This window comes from Amblyomma maculatum, chromosome 5 (assembly GCF_055883805.1).
Source record: "Amblyomma maculatum isolate TAMU_Amacu chromosome 5, ASM5588380v1, whole genome shotgun sequence".
Taxonomy (NCBI): Eukaryota; Metazoa; Arthropoda; class Arachnida; order Ixodida; family Ixodidae; genus Amblyomma; species Amblyomma maculatum.
Genome location: NC_139348.1, coordinates 40081935 through 40099029, shown reverse-complemented (window position 1 = coordinate 40099029; position 17095 = coordinate 40081935). Strand labels below are relative to the sequence as shown.

The window sequence follows — 17095 nt, the reverse complement described above, 5'->3', positions numbered from 1 at the left end:
AAAAACATCACGTGCCTCATATCCCGCTATGTAAGACGGCAGTGTGGTTGTCATCCAGTCTTCCACGGCGGAGGCGTCGACCTTTTTTCCTTCGCCACAAACGGTCTTGTATGAATGATTATGACGCACCTTGAACCGGTGAATCCATCCACCGGAGGCCTGAAAATCATCAATTCCAAGTGTGAGTGCGATGTCCGCTGCCTTCTCACGAAGCACTTTTCCGTCGATGTTGACGCCGGCCGCCGTGACCTCTCTGAACCACGTTAGAAGAACCTCTTCCAACTTCACATGGTGGGCAGTTTTGGCTTCTTTAGAATTCATCGCGAAGTGCTGCACATTCTGCATAATTTGGTCGCGCTGACCAACGATCGTTGACAACGTTGACAGCGGCAGGCCTAGCTCCTTGGCCATGTCAGTGCGCCTTTTCTTGGGCTCTTTGTCCACCTTATTTAAAATTTCCAATTTGTCTTTAAAGGTCAGCGCCTTTCTCTTCCGTGACATTGCAGTATGATGTACCTTTTCGCGTTGCTGAGATGATCACAAAACGACGCGCTATCAACGCGTTGTCAGCCTCAACAAACGAGAAAACGAAGCAACGTGTTGCCGTTGCAGCGGAGACTCCGGAAAGCGGAAGAGCGTGGCCTGCGGGGCGGCGGAGAAATGTGGAGAGGGCCGCAAGGCCGTGCGCACAACACCAGTAGCAGAAAGCAACAACGAGATAAAAAAAAAAAAAAATGCGGGGGGAGGGGAGAGAAAGAGAGAGCGGGAGGGGGGGGGGGGGGGGGCAAGATATCGCTGCCTTCTTCGCCAACTTCGCTGCTGCCGCGGGTTGCCAAGCCGGTTTTTTCTCGCTGTATTTTTTTTTTCTTCTTTCGCGCGCGTGTGCGTGATCCGTGCTATCAGTGCTGCGCCGCTGCGCACGCTTTTCTCGCTGTGCGTGTGTGCGTGGGCCTCGACCGGTCGTGATACTGAAGTTCGTATCACCCGTAGCAAAAAGAAAAAGTGTTCGGAACATCCGATTTTTTGCCCACTGAACGCAATGCAATTCGGCCGGGGAATTTTATGAATTCGTATCACACCGAATTTCGTATCAGCCGAGTTCGTATCACCGAGATTCTACTAGTAGCAACTTCTTGTAGTATTATATCACGAACATCAGTCCACATCTCTTCAGGCTCTGTCTTCTAGATCTAATTCTTGAAATCGATTCCTCACTTCCACAGCATATTCTGATGGAATTTGATCCAGATCATACCTGAAAGGCCTTCTAGTTTTCTGCGTTTTCCTCAATCAAAGCTTAAATTTGGCAACAAGAAGCTGATGATCGGTGTCACAATCGTCTCCAGGCCTTGTTTTTACTGCTTGTATAGCGCTTCTCCATCTCTGCCGGCAAAGAATAATTGTTACGATGAAATAGCAAAGGGGTGTTTATTTACAGTGATATGGCAGTGGGATTAGGTGAAGCCTACTAGCCCCCAGGCACCAACGCTTTCTCCTCTTCTTCTCCCAGACCATCACAATCCTTCAGCGTCGTCAGTGACGTGACATTTCCCCCCTACTCAGCCTAAGTCCTCTGGGCGTGTTTGTGAGTCGTGCGAGGCTGACACGGCTTCAAGCCGGCAACATGACATAGTTTGGTTTTGACAGCCGACGACCCGATGCTGTCAGGCGGGCTATTGCATAAGCTAAGTCACTGATGCGTTTGACAACCACATATGGTCCGTCATGTGGGCCAAGAGTTTTTGATGTAGGCCACGGCGCCGAATTGAACGCCACAGCCAGACTAAATCACCTACAGAGTATGCGACCCGCCGGTGACTGGCATCGTATCGCACTTTAGAACGTTCTTGTGAAGCACCAGACAGTAATCGGGCGATTCTCCGTGCTTCTTCGGCGAGACAGAGGGTCTCAGCCAGGCAGGGGTCTTCACGGCTTGTGAAGGGCAGGATAGTATCCAGGGGGTAGCGTGGCGGTCTGGCATAGAGCAGGAAAAATGGACTGTACCCAGTCGTCTCATGCGTGGCGGTATTAAACGCATACGTGATGAAGGGTATTATGGTGTCCCAGTTCTTATGCCCTGCGTCCACATACATGGCTAGCATGTTGATAAGCGTTCTGTTGACGCGCTCAGTCAAGCCATTTGTCTGGGGATGGTATGGCGTCGAGTGTCGGAAAGTTACGGAGCATAAACGCATGAGCTCTTCTATAACATCAGCAGTGAATTGTCGGCCCCGATCAGTGATGACAATTCGTGGTGGCCCGTGTCGTAAGATGACTGAGTGCAGCAAGAAAAGCGACACCTGATGTGCCATAGCAGATGTAAGAGCGGCGGTTTCACAGTAACGTGTGAGATAGTCCACGCAGATTACAATCCAGCGATTTTCATCCACGGACTTCGGAAACGGACCTACGAGGTCAATGCCTACTTGATCAAACGGAGCTGTCGGGGTCTTCACAGGGTGCAGCAAGCCAGATGGAGTTGCAGTTGGACATTTGTGGCGTTGACATTGCTTGAAACTGGCAACGTATTGTTCAATCGTCGAGCGCATTCTGGGCCAGTAAAATCTTCCTTGAGCACGGTGGAGTGTTCGAACCGATCCCAAATGCCCAGAAGTTGGATCATCATGCATAACACGCAATACGTCCGTGCACAGTGTCTTGGGAACTACGAGTAGGTATTGCTGGCCGACAGGCGAATAACTCTTTTTCCATAGAAGGCCATCACGCACACAAAAACGGCTTTTAGGTATGCTGGCTTGGGCGGCGGCAAAGAGAGGCTGCAGACTGCTATCATTTTGCTGTTCCGTTTTGAAAACATTCGTGTTGGGGGATGCTGGCTCGAGGGTCGATATATAATTGTCGAAATCGTCACTGTCAGGTCCAGTCGTGGCCATTGGCACCCAGCACCTCCACCAAGTTGCTACGATGAAATAGCAAAGGGGTGTTCATTTACAGTGATATGGCAGTGGGATAAGGTGAAGCCTACTAGCCTCCAGACACCAACGCTTTCTCCTCCTCTTCTCCCAGACCATCACAATCCTTCATCGTCGTCAGTGGCGTGACAGTATAATTGATCTGATTCCTGTACAGACCGTCCGGTGAAGTCCATGTGTACAGGCGCCTCTTGTGCTGTTGAAAATGAGTATTAGCTATGGTTAGGTTGTTTTCTTGACAAAACTCTACTAGCCTCTGCCCAGCTTCATTTGGCTCACCAAGACCGAACTTGCCTGTAATTCCGGATATTTCTTCACTCCCCACCTTAGCATTCCAGTCTCCTATGCGAAAAAGGACGTCTGATGATGGAGTGCGGTCTAAAAGGCATTGCAGGTCTGCATAAAATCTCTCAACGTCAGCTTCTTCAGCAGTAGTGGTTGGTGCATAGACTTGGATAACTGTTATGTTGAAAGGGTGACCGTGGATCCAAAGTGAAATCATTCGGTCGTTTTCGGGGTTGTACCCTAGCGCTGCTTTGCCCATTCTTCTGTTTACTATGAGAGCGACCCCATTTCTTCTCTTGCATTCGTGCCCACAATAAAAGACATAATGGTCGCCGGAATTAAATTCTCCCATTCCGGTCCACTTGAGCTCGCTGATGCCCAAGATATCTATGTTTAATCTGTCCATTTCTCGCTTGACGACATCCAGTTTACCTTGCGTCATAGATCTTATATTCCATGTTGCTATGTGATATATCTCCTTGCAACATCGGACTTTCCGGTCGCTTCCCGACACATCCACAACTGAGCGTCTTTTTGGCTTTAGCCCAGCCGCTTCATTCGTCCTGGAGCTACTAGGAATCGCCCTTTGTTCATCCCCAGTAACATGTGGGACGCCTTCCAACCTAGGGGGCTCATCTTCCGGCGCCATATCATTAATGCTATTGTGATTGGCCATAGGGTTTTCTTGGCAGGAAATACTGGAGTGGGTTGCCATTACCTTTTCCAGTGAATCACATTTTGTCAGAACTCTCTGCCGTGACCTGTCTATCTTGGGTGGCCCTACACAGCAGAGCTCACGACTTTATCGAGTTTCGCAAGCCCCTCCGCCACGACAAGGCAGTGATCCATGAAGGGGTTTCCTGCCTTAATGCCGCGGCTATCGCAGCCACTTTTGCAGCGCGGAACATGCAGCTTAGGTAAAGCTTTGCAGAAACATGGCGTCACATTCTATGATGTGATTTTCAGCGTTTGTTGTATTATTACATAGCGAAATGATTTAGTTGCCACGGTGGGCAGGTGAAAAATGGGGAGAGGAGTCCTCTCTCCACTTTCCAGAGAAAGGGGATGTGAGGTGATGGGTGGCCTGGGAGGTTGCAGTAAGAATGGGAATGTACAGTCGTGAGCAAAAGTGGTATACAGCACTTAGCCGGTGGTGGAGCTCGGAAAAACTGCATCGCGACTTCATCTAACAACAGCTATATAACATCGAGACAACAGTAGCGGTGCTCCCTTTTATCCGCGTGCAAGTGTCACTGTCGTTGTCCTTGTCTCTTTCGCTAGATGGCATTTCTATGCAGTTTTCCCAAGCTCCGTCAGCAGCTGAGTGTTGTATACCACTTTTGCTGACAACTGTACAACCGGAAGGTGGCTCCCGCAGAAAGGACCGAGAGAGTGTACATCATAAAAAGAGATTGGAATGAGGGCAGGTGAACAGCATAGCTCTGCCAATTCTTCTCTGCACAGAAATGGATGACAGAAATTTTCGCTACATTATTTGCTGGCAGTTCTTGTCTCGCCAACAGTCAGTACAACTAGAAAAGCAGCATCGTGTTTGTGCGCAGAATTCTGCCTACTTGGATAACGTTAAGCGAACTATAGCTGACAGGCTCCCAGTTAATGCAAGTTCCCTGTTCAAGAGATCAATCATGAAGAAAAGAAACATCTGGGAGAATAACAGTTTTCCTCCTAGCCTGGAAGCCATGATTGTATAATATGCTCATAATTTCAGAGAAGTTTTAATCATATGATACATTTGGTGGTCAGCAGAAGTTGCACAGTCCATAGGCGGTTGGCATGGAGGAAGAAAAAAACTAGGAGGGAGCGCGCGCAGCCTCCGCAAGCCAACCTCCTCTGACGCCGCTCCCTTCTCTCTCTTGCGCGCAATGATTCTTGGGAATTTAGCCAACATAGTTGCCAGATTCAGAAGCAGCAGGGTACATGGTATTTTCTAGCGACTTTGTATGTCCCCGCGGAAAGCTTATCGGAGTGGACTGCCGAAAGTTGTGCGTCTCGTCGTAACACATAAGTTGCTTTGTTTACAATCGTTGCATTGTACTCCGTGTTTATAGGCACACTAGTGAGAACTGCAGGTGGCCTTTTCATTTTTGGTTTCATCAGGGAGACTATGAATTTGACATAACATTGCATGCCTGGAGAACTGGCTTCAGCGTAACAATGTGTATTTGAGGTCTGCATTCTCTAAATGAATCAAAAGATTTTCGTCTCGAACAATACATGCACCTGCCCTGACAAACAAACGTTTCGTTTCTCGATGAGTGCGCATAACAGGATACACACCGTTGGAGCGACAGCCCCGAGAGGTATATCCGTGTAGTTCTTGCATCCCGGCACGCAGCATTTCATATGGCAGTACTTTTTGTTGGGCTAGTTGGTTTGATTCCATGCTTGCGGGACTCAGCGCACAAAGACAGAGCACACAAACACAGCGGACGACAGGACGAAGCGATGATCAGTGCTTCGTCCCCTCGTCCTTCTTGTTCTCGCGTGCTTCGTCTGATCGCAGAGCCCCGCAAGCATTTCATATGGCGCAGCTGAGAGAACCCAGCCATACTTCGCGAAATACACGGGTGCACTGCGCGGCGGCGGCAGCCCCCACGGGATCAGCCCGTCTAAAAGTCCAAAGTTCCATCTACCGCCTGCTCGCAGCGCGCGCCTCAAGTTTCTAGCGCAAGCGTCACGTAGCGAAGGCCACACGAAGGCATTCCTTCAGAGCGAAGCGTGCGAAACCGCAACCGAAACCAGCTACCGGCTACCGCTTGCCGTATCACGTGACGGCTAATTTCCCATGATTCTTTCCATTATATTTTTATGACTAGGCTTCACTTTTCCGCCGCGGCGCTCCCTCCTAGTTTTTTTCTTCCTCCATGGCGGTTAGGTAGGGGGGCGTGTGAAATGACCGGAAGTCAATTGTCACAGCACCCTCTGTGCCATGCAAGAGGTAGCATTGTAAATGATGCTGTCTACACTGTATGCAACAGTAAGCAGAAGCTGAATGGCATACACAAGATGAGAGCATCAAAAACGAGGACGATAGCACGGCTACTTCTGCTCTTGCTGCCACCACACTAGAGTTGCTCCAAAGTTTGTTCTGCATTAGGGGTAGTGAAAATGCAGGTAGAAGTCTACGAGTGCTGGAAAAGTTACTGTGCAGCCCTGCCGGTGGCTTCTCATTCTGATGTGTTGCTAGGTGGATGTCATGTGAAAAAATGCGTCAGTGTTGACGGTCCATTGGCACGCAGTGCGGCTGACCTGTATGTCCTGGAGCACCTGGACAAGGAGGTGGCGAACCAGCCTGCTCTTCGGCCACTGCGCATCCTCTACGAGTACCGGATGCCCAACCGGGTGGACCGCCGCCTGCTTCAGTACTGCCTCGAGGTGGGTGGAGACCTAAACTCGGAACAAGAGGGAGGCCGGGCTTTCGAAAGTTTCCGCTTTCTTTTGATGCTGCACTTGTAACCGCTAATTACGGATTACTCTGCAGAATCTGTTTACTGGTGGTTGAATGACGCAAGTCAGAAGCAATGGTCGGTCACTGCACTTTGCCTTGGCAACACATTCGTTGCCATAGCTAATATGTTTCAAGATATATTTTGCAAATGTGTAACTTGTTTTCAGGCTATATATAGCATTATTTCAGACATTACTGAAGAACTGTTAGGTGCTTCGTAGGAATCTGCACATATTCGCAACTGACATTTTAAATTGTGCGGAGTCCGAATGTTTGATTTTTGGGGCTAAAGTAGACATTAGCAGTGCTGTCAAAATGTTCTTTCTTTATCTTTAACCAAAGCTTCATTTTTTAAACCAGCATAAACACAAGTGGAGAACGCCATCACACTGTCGTGAGAGTCGTCTTGAATTTAAGCACAAGTAGTCAAAGAGACTGCATTGCGTGGTCTTGGCTAGTTCTTCCTTATGGTTGCTACTTCAGTTAATGGCATGATCTTCATTGTCATTGGCATGATCTTCATTGCCATGCTTGTGTCATGTGCCATATTTGTTGATGTGGTCTGGGCAGGCTACGCTTGAACTTGCCAGGGGCACGGATGCGGTACTGGTATCTGTTACGGGGCTGAAAATTCAAGCACCACACTTTGAGCATAACTACTTCGACAGATTTTTGAAGCTAGTAAAATACGTAAAAACCGGGCTATAGGTCGGACCGGAATATAGGTTGACCCTCGAACTGATCAATTCTAAAAATGAAAAAAATTATTTTCAATGGCAAAAGTACAGAAAGACACCCTTACCTTAAAACAAATGCGACTCAACCAGTTGCACAGTGGTGACAGTATTTATTTTCACTTAAATGCTGCTCGTATGTACACCCGGCCAATTTTTCAACAATATCGCGCGACCATTGACCCGCCCATTTGTCAGCACCTTATCATCATGGCACGGAGCAGCGAAAAAAGCGAGAGTAAGCGCAAGTGTACACATGCGCATACCTCGTTTGTTTCGCCACTCAGCACCGTTAATAAGGCGCTGACAAGCACGCGGGTCGATGGTCGCGCGATACTGTTGAAAAATTGGTCAGGTGTACGGTACAAAAAAATGACACGAAGTGCGCAAGCGTTGGTCTACTCAGTCATCAGAGTCGTCCAAACTCGAGTCGGATGACGAGTGCTTGTCATTGCCCACGTCCCACAGAACATCATCCTCTGTGCCGTCCAGCGCGTTGCTGATGCTGCATTTTCTAAATGCCTTTAGCACCATCTCTTCGGGCAGAGATTTTCCCGCCGACGACACCCAACCACAGACAGTCGCAAGTGGTGGACGTCGCAGGCGGTCGGTGGGGGTGGTCGGGTTGTCGCCCAGCATCCATTCTTTATAGAGCTCGCGCACTCTATCTTTAAAAGGCTTGTTTAGCACAACGTCTAGTGGCTGCAGCACAGACGTCAGCCCACCAGGTATGACCACGAGATCAGTCTTGTCATCGCACAGGGCCCGTTTTACGTTGGCTGTGAGGTGGCCTCGAAACGAGTCGAGAATGAGCATGTTCGCTCGCTCAAAGAGAGCACCAGGTCGCCGCTTCCAGACGAGCCAGATCCACTCCAGCATTAACGCTTCGTTCATAAAGCCCTTCTCCATTGGCCCGGACGATGACATCGTGTGGGAACTCCTCCTTCGGCAATTTTTTTCTCTTAAAAATGATGAAAGGGGGCAGCTTCTTCCCATCGGCTGCACACGTGAGCATCACAGTGAATCGCGAGTGCTCGTTTCCCATAGTTAGAAGCTTGATCTACTTCGCCCCTTTCTTGGAAACAGTTCGGCCTGAGGGCATATTGAACCACACGGGTGTTTCGTCGGCGTTTCCAATCTGTCCCATCATGTACTCAAGTTGGTGCCGGAGCGCAATCACATAGCGCTGAAACTCCGATGAGTTTGTGTTCAAACTCTTCGGGCAGTTTCTGGCACACAGAAGTACGGCGCCGTAGTGCAAAGCCCTTCCTCTTCATGAAGCGCCGCACCCAGGATGGCGAGCCTTGAACTGCATTCTTGTGAGTCCCGAGGCACGCGCAATCTCAACCGCTTCACGCGGATGCATTCGGCAGTTACAGGCAGTGACCTTGCACGCAGTTCCCGAATGAAATCCGCAACCTTGGCTTCTAGTTCTGGATACAGTGCAGCCCGCCCACGAAATGATGTTTTCTTCTGGTTGCTGCAAGTAGCAATGCGCAGCTTCTGACTCCACCAGTACCGAACGCTCATTTCGGATACTTCAAATTCACGCTGTGCCGCCAGATTACCGTGAAGCTCCGCATACTCAATCGCCTTTTTCTTGAAGGCAACAGTGAATTGTCGTGGGCTTCCGCTCATTTTGAAGCAAAAAAGTCAAAAGCTGGCTTTTAGCAGAATAACTCTAGACTATGGTGGCTAGCTCCAGACAACGGAAACGCAAAATGGCGATGCCACGCCACGCTGCTACTGATGGTGATGGAGATGTGATGGAGGCTGCTGACTTCAGCCACCCATTGTTGCAAGACCTCTGTAGTTTGTCCGCCAATGACCGGTATATAAGACGAGGGTCGTCTTTTCGCCACAATTTTTTGAAAAAAAATTCTACCTATATTCCGGTTTTTACGGTACGTGTGCCACTGCAGGTTTTGCAAAATCTCATTGGATACTACCTGAAAGTTTATGCTTCCCCCACCAAACAGTGAAATATTGAATGCGGCCTACCTTCCACCTTTTCCTTTTCTCTTTTGTCGCAATACAAAATAAAAAAAAATAAATAAATAAATAAAGCTCTCATATTTCCACATTTTGATCTCAACAGGTTGGCAAGTATGCCTGTTGCATCATCTCTGCTGAAACCACACTTGCCATTGCACTATCATTGTGGTTCGAAAGTTGCTGCCCAGAATACTTTCGATTCAAGTTCATTTATTTCACCGTACACATGGTAAGAACTCTTGGGCAAGAAGCTGCTCGAGGCAGCTTGACAGGGGCCCAAGAGTTCACGGCAGGGTAGGGTAGCATGACATCATTTCTAATATGGAAGGTCAAGGTGATGATGGTAATATACTGTCAAAGTGAAGAAGCCTTGATGGTGGTGGTGTTCGCAGGTGCCCCAAGAGCAGCTCTCAGAGCAGGGCCCCTGGTTTCGGCAGCCAACCGCTGAGGAAATCGAAGGGCATCGCGTGGTCATTACTACGCTCTCGTCCTCCCAGATGCTGCTCGCCAGCGGCGTGAAGCCAGGTACGTGTGACATGCAGAATAGTAACGTGTGACCGGACGCTTTTGTCGAGCACAGCTCACGGCAGAATTTTTCTTCCCAGTTCATCACTACTTCAGTATTCAAGAGGGCAGAAACTTACTGCTTAATTATCTTGCATAGTCATGCTTTATAAGACAAGTTTGGGTAAGAATGTAGATGTAGTATTGCTGCTTTATTCAATTCCTAGTCATTTTGAACTGAGATAACATATTTAATTAAACCTCTGTGCAATCAACCTCCATGTAGTAAATGCCTTTCTTTCTTTCTTCGGTACCAGTTGTATTGAAGCATGGGCATTTGAAAACTCAGTGTAACACACATTGCTGTGGTTGACCTTTATATAAATAAGCTTGTTTTGCTGTTTCTTAGCTAGTGCTGAATTATGGAAAATTTGGCAGAACTGTTTCATGACTATACATAGGAACCGACTTAACGGGGGATGCTACATTTGGTAGGCAACTTTCTTGTTTGTGAATAGATCTGACCCAAATTTCCACACTTTATGTATTTTGACATGCTGATTCTAAAAGTGTAATTAGATTTGTTATAGGGCGAGTAGTTTTTGAAATACTGCCAAATAACTTTAAAAGCTGGGTTCTTTGTGAGAAAAATTAGCTTCTAAACAGAAAATTCCAGCGCAGTTGTTAGAATAAAAAAAAAAAAAAAAGCAATATGGAATGCTTAAGGAGTGTAGTAAGGTATAAATCAATATTCTAGCTCAATTTGAACTCGAGTTAAAGCTCATCAAAGTTGCTAGAGACAAATTCCATCTTTGCATGTCAAACACATGGCCCATTTCAAAATATTTCTGAAACAAATACTGCATTAAAACTGGGCATATTTCATACTGTATGCATTTATCTTTCTCGCAAAAACACAAAAACAAAAAATGTTCATAGCTTTAGAACAGATGCTATTTTAAAGCTGTAAATGTGTCAAAATTGATGTTTTGAGAAATCAAGGAAAAACTTGCCAGAACATCTTTACTGGGAGAAAACCAATAAAACCTCAAGGAAATGCACCAGGGGCATAATCTGGATGCATGCCATCTTTATGCTTCTTGACCAGCTTCTTCATGCTCAAAGAGGCTTCTCGCGTCTTTTTGGAGATGGCACTTCGACGGAGACCTTTCTTCCTGGGGAGCAGGGCTTGTGATGTTCATACTGAGCTGTTGCAGAATTGCAGCAGATGCATGTAAATTTCCAGTGTTGAAACGTAAGGCAGCTTCCGCAACAGCAGTTTGCATGGCAAAGAGTGAAGCATGCTGCTCCATTGACACCAGGCTCCATATGACAGAGTGAAAGCTGGCATCTTTGTAGCTGGGTCTTCTTAGACAGATAGGTGTACACAGGGAGCATGGCCTCTGCCATGTCGCTTGGCAAGTTGTAGTGGTGCCCAGGTTCTGGCTCGCCCTTCGCTTTTGCAGCGTTATGACAACACCACAAATTAGCTCCAGTGGAGCATACGACATGGTCTGAACGTTCGTCGGTGGATTTGACATGCCGGTTATGTAGCCATTACTGCCTTCTGCATTGCATCCACATCACCATTATTAGACTTAAGCCTGCCCATAGCACGTGCTCAGTCTTGTGATGAGTTCGTTCGTTAGCCGGCCTCTCCCAACAAGGCATTGCTTCCCCTCGCTTTTGTGCTTTTGCACTAAATTCCGCTGTGACGTCCATGAGGACGACACTGCGGACAGTGACATCAAAAATGTGGGTATAGGTAAATAATGTGACGTTATCAAACAACTGTGACATAGTGTCAACGGAGCAAAGAGTAGTGGCGACACTGTATAACTCACCATTTCTGTGTCAATTGCGTAACCCTAGGAAAGCTTTCCACTTCTGCTCGCTTAAACTCTGTTACCTTTCACACTGTCTGCGTCGGTGCATGCTACAATTACTTCACCTCACATTGATTTAGTGATCAACGCGTTTGCAAACGCAAATCTTGGATGTAGTTTTGCATGCGCGCAAAGACACACCATCCAAAAAGGGGAACCAGAATTGTTTCAATTTACTCCGGACTCGTACAACTTGAACCTGGTGTACATGGTGACTGCCTGCTATACAAAGGCCCCAACAGCATGCCTGCTCAAGTATGGAGCTCTCGGCAACAGCGCCTCCCGCGAGTGCGCTGGGAGACTAACTGCGCTGCTCCCTGCCTGCCCTAGACTTCCTAGCCAGTTCCACCGAAGTGGTAGCTGGCAGAATGCACTTCGGAATATGCCAACGATCTAAGTTTATTGGTCTTTCACACCACTTTTCTGGGAAGCCCATCTCATGGCAAAATATATTCTTGATTTGCGCGACACCTTCAGTAGCGGTGCTAGCAGACGCCAGGTGTTCTGCATCGGGCAGCAACAGAAAAGTGGCTGTGCGAAACAAGGCTTGCTTGTATCGCTGTAATCATTTCTACCAGAGCCTCAGTATTGACCAAACAGTCCTCCCAATTTATTCGTTATTCGAGAGTCCTCAGAGGTTGTTAGTTAAAGGGACACTAAAGACATCCAAAGATGCTATGAAAATCTAATAAGCTACGTTTGGTGACACTGTCGCCGCATATCCGGCAGCAAAAAATCGAATAATTGCTGAGATAATGCGATAAGAAGTTGAGGTTTTTTTCTTGTTCCCGCCGGTCGAATTCAAACTGTGCCCTCCGACTACGTAGTCGGAGTTGAGTGACGCACACTATGACATAAGCGGAGACTCCGTGATAGCGCCGTCGCACCCCTCAAGGGCCAACATGGCAACAGCGTACTCGCAATGACGGCCACAGCCGAAATAAATAAAACGATGAAGAGAGTAATTTACCGAGCGATGTGCCCATAAAGGAAGAAAAAAAAAAAACATTGAGCGCTTGTAAATCACAAACTTTACGTTTCTCAAGCTTTTGCGCTCCTTCTTGCACTGTGTATAAACAAACCGAGCCCTCGGTCATCGCAACGCTTCCCGACATGTTTACATACAAATAAGATTTAGTTACCAGCAAAATAGTGTCCTCGCTGCTGCGCTTGTCAGTTTTGAAGCTTTGTCGCACTTTTTTTCCTTCAAGGTTTGTGCTACAGCTCCGTGTTCAGCGAAAATTACGTCCACGGTAGCAGAGCATGACCGAAGAGCCGGCGCCACTAAATTTGCCTGCGCTGTGAAATTCCACATGTTAAAATGGATCCAGTGCACAATATAGTGCGCATAGGCATCCAGAACATTAGTTGCAAGTCGTGAGAGCAGGCAGCATGCTCCGATGGTCAAGAAGTTGTAATTTTTAGACCGGCAGCAGAAACATTTCATTGTAAATGGGGCCATGAGATAAAGTCCAGAAATATTTCTAGTGTTCTTGTGGCGCGGCGTAGCCGAGCGGTTAGCGCCGAACGTTACGGAGCAAGCAGTAGCGAGTTCGAGTCTCACCGCTTCTGGCATTTTTTTTTTCTTACAAATCGATTTTTTTTAACCTTTTGTAATGTATTTCTGGTGCTTTGTTTTTAGTTTTTACTTTTTACCCGAGGCCCTTTTTTTTCGCCGGGTGACGAGCGCAATATATCGACGCTCTCCTTGGTATGAGCGGCAAGTATGCCCCTCTTGTTTACGATGCCTGCAAATAGCACGTTGAAGGTCTTGTTGACGCAGTATGTTGGTCAGATGTGCCATGATTTAGTGAACAATTGAATGATAATGTGTTTTTCCTTCTATACTTAGCATATGTATGCTTTTCGTGGCGTACGTAGCTGCAGTCGAGCGGTCCGGTCGCAGTCGAAGCCGCGACGGCCGCAATATGTTGGCGCCTAAGTGTGAACGAAGGAGCGTGTCGGCGGCAGCGGATTTCGCTCGCTCGCGCCTCCGAATGCTCAAATGGGAACGAGCCAGGCGCATCTGCTGCTCCAAGCTCATAATTCAGGCGCTGCAGGTCCAACCAAACTATCCGAGTGCGCACGAAAAGCTGAGCCGAAACAGAACCAAAACTGAAGTGGGCGCCTGTGGCGCCTCCAAGTATATTTTTGTATTTGCCTTGCAACGTTTACGTTGTCTTTTCGCCGTCGTTTACGTATGATAAAAGCGTGTTATTATATTTGAGACAAAACCTACGACCGCATTCAAACGAGCAGCGTAATTCACATTTGTCAGCCTCCGTGATCCCTAGCGCGTCACGTGATTTGTAGTTGCGAGTTTCGGCTGTGGCGGCGATACCTATATTTCTGTTCTTCCTCATTACTACCTTATAACAGCTCTGATTTCAGTAAGAGTGGATTTTTTGTAATCAGGAATTGGCATTCTATCGATGCAAGCCCACTTCTGTTTTCTCTTTAGTGTCCCTTTAAGTTTGTGAATAAGCAGTGATCCGTGATACATTACTGATAGCGGAGGCTGTTTGCCGCGCTGCCTAGCTAGCTGAGAAGATAAAGACCTGCATGATGCCATGTGTCCTCATGGTCCTTTAGTCACCTCGTGTTCAGAGCAACTACGAAAAACAGCACACTGCTCAATCACTTCGGCCGACAAACATGAAAGTTGAGCCTTGGTGCTCTTAGAGTGCTTTGAGGGCTAAGGCCTTGCTCCTTCAGTTCCAGCAATGCCATTTCATAGGCAGTCTTCTTCACCAGGAGCTCATTGCATTTTCCATGACGTGCTTAGGCTGCATCGCGGCAAGACAGAATAAGAAAATTTAAAGAAAAATGGAGTGCTTGGAAAGTTCATGATGCTGCACCCAACAACACACCAGGTTTTGTTATTTGAATGCGGACCTGTAACAACTACAGCACGCACAAAAACTTTACAAAGCTTCACGGAGTTGCCTGTGGGCGGCCCTTGCATGACACTTGCTCCGCTGGAAGTGGCGTTCACCTTGGCACAGAGAGTTAGTACATCTATAGGATGCACTATAGCTGCGCCTTTGCAGGCTTGTCACTGTATTAGTACAGTCACCGACTCATTTTTCGGATGCTCGGTTTTCCGGGCCTGCCTGATCGTTCTGACTTGGCCATGGCACCGTCATGCACTCCGGGGAGTCAATGTTTAAAACCGACCAAAATTTCAGACATTTGAAACTTCTCTTTCAGTTTTTCGGACTTTTTCTCTTGGTCATGTGGCCACGACATTGCTGTCATCTTTGTTTTTCTGCACCCTTGAAGCCGCGTGCATGCAGTCTGCATACGCGCTATACTTTCGATAGCAGGCACCTCTAGCTGCACTCTACTGCAAGTTTCAACTTTCTGCAAGCCATCACACGCTTGCCAGGACTCATTCTCTTAGCTGGTTTTTCCCTCTTTCATCACCTGGTGTGGCGATGGGGCGGCAATGGAGCTCCGCCCCACGGACGATGGTCAGTTAGCCTGAGCGTGCTTCTATTGTGTTCCAACTCTCATTCTAGCTCTAGGCAGTTGCTGTAGCTTGTGAAATAGCGTCAGTTCTTTTTTTTTTTTAAACCAATTCACCCAGCAGATGACTTTAACCGCTCCCGTGAAGACAGCCACCACGACCCTTCTGTCGTACTTTTTTTTTCTACGTGGGAAAAAAGCGCTGATGTAAAATCACATTGGAGCTCCGATATGCTGGTGTCTGACACCTCTTTAAACATAACGCTACTCTGAAAGTTGCGCGGTTTTCCTACTGAAACAGATTAACTAGTTTTTTAAGCTTCTGTGTAAATACTAAAGTGATCTTTTTATTGTGAATTTGTTTTTCGGATGCCTGTTTTTCCGGACATATTTTTGTCCCTTTGGTCTGAAAAATTAGTCGGCAACTTTATTAATCCATGCCTGTCACCTTTTCTAGGCCTTTGCTCAGGGTTTCAGACTTTTCTGCTCGCCTCTTTTAGTGTGTGTGTGTGTGTGTGTGTGTGTGTGTGTGTGTGTGTGTGTGTGTGTGTGTGTGTGTGTGTGTGTGTGTGTGTGTGTGTGTGTGTGTGTGTGTGTGTGTGTGTGTGTGCGCGCGCACGTTGCTGCATCCAACACAATGCACCTGTAGTGTTTCAGAGTTATGTGAAATGTGACAGTGTGCTCGAAGCCTCCATGGTATTTTAGAGTGTTTTTCAAATTGCACGCATAAAAATTTTCCTTCTTTGTGTGGTCGTAAAAGAGCATGCATTCCACTTTTGTACCACTTGTACCTGTGGTGACTGTGTACGTCACATGGCAGCAAGGATGGCATTAAGGCCCACATTGCTCTTGACACTAAACACGAGAAGTATTTCCTACACTGTTTGGGCCGAGAACTTTCATCACTGCAAAGCTTGTGTAGACTTCAAAGACGTGTGCCTTGTTTTACAAGCACTGTTGAGAAGGCTTGCACTGTTTTATTAGCACTGTTTCGGACCCTCACTGGACTTCTGCCTCAACCCTTTTATTTCTTTTTGTGCCCAGGTATCTTTACACACATCTTCATCGACGAAGCAGCGCAGGCAATGGAGACTGAGTGCATCCTGCCTTTGGCCCTGGCCGACGAGAACACCCGGATTGTGCTTGCTGGTGACTACATGCAGGTGACCACAGTGCTCACTGAGAGGAGTCAGTAGCATTTGAGACACGGAGTGATGCTTAGTGTGTTCTTCATTCATAGAGGTCGATCGAGGGCCTAGAGGTGTGCACGGGCTGAGACTTTGAGCCCGAGTCCGGCCCGACACTGAAGGGCCTGAGCCTGGCCCGGTGTTCAGATTTAAGACACTGGCCTGGCCGGCTCAACATGCTATAATTTCAATTGAAGCAATGATACAGAAAGAAATAACTTCAGGATTATAAGTTTATCTAAGATCTTCAAAACGTTGAGTTTTCGCTTTTAACACAAATTTGTAGAAGTGTATAGATGCCCAGCACATACACGCAGTTATATCATTCTAACTTATGCAAAAACAAGTTATGCATTCATAAAGGCTTCAGGCATTTGGAGTGCTCCTGGATGATGAATCTGGTAGTGCTGAAGTTTCTTTCGGTGCTGTAAATTGTGGCTGTAATGACTAACACATCAACGACAAAAGCAAGTTCTGGGTAAGCGGCTTCTTTGCTTCTCCAAAACTGTGCTAGCTCTAAATCTAAACAAGGGGTTTATTCTGTGGCAAGTACTCGATGAGCTCATCGGGCTCGCCGTGCACCTGTCGTGTGCTTTGTCCGGTGCCGGCAAGGCGCCGCCACTGCATTGCCTGC

The 17095-nt window shown here is 47.4% G+C and overlaps 1 protein-coding gene across 1 annotated transcript in view; it reads left to right on the top strand.

Moving 5' to 3' along the window:
* LOC146188113 (ATP-dependent RNA helicase with zinc finger domain-like) overlaps positions 1 to 17095 on the top strand; it is a 136702-nt gene that overhangs the window by 102374 nt on the left and 17233 nt on the right. Inside the window, exons 13-15 of the mRNA XM_084603633.1 lie at positions 6479 to 6614; positions 9809 to 9941; positions 16319 to 16437. Coding sequence (XP_084459759.1) covers positions 6479 to 6614; positions 9809 to 9941; positions 16319 to 16437 — 388 coding nt within the window. The remainder of the gene's footprint in view (positions 1 to 6478; positions 6615 to 9808; positions 9942 to 16318; positions 16438 to 17095) is intronic.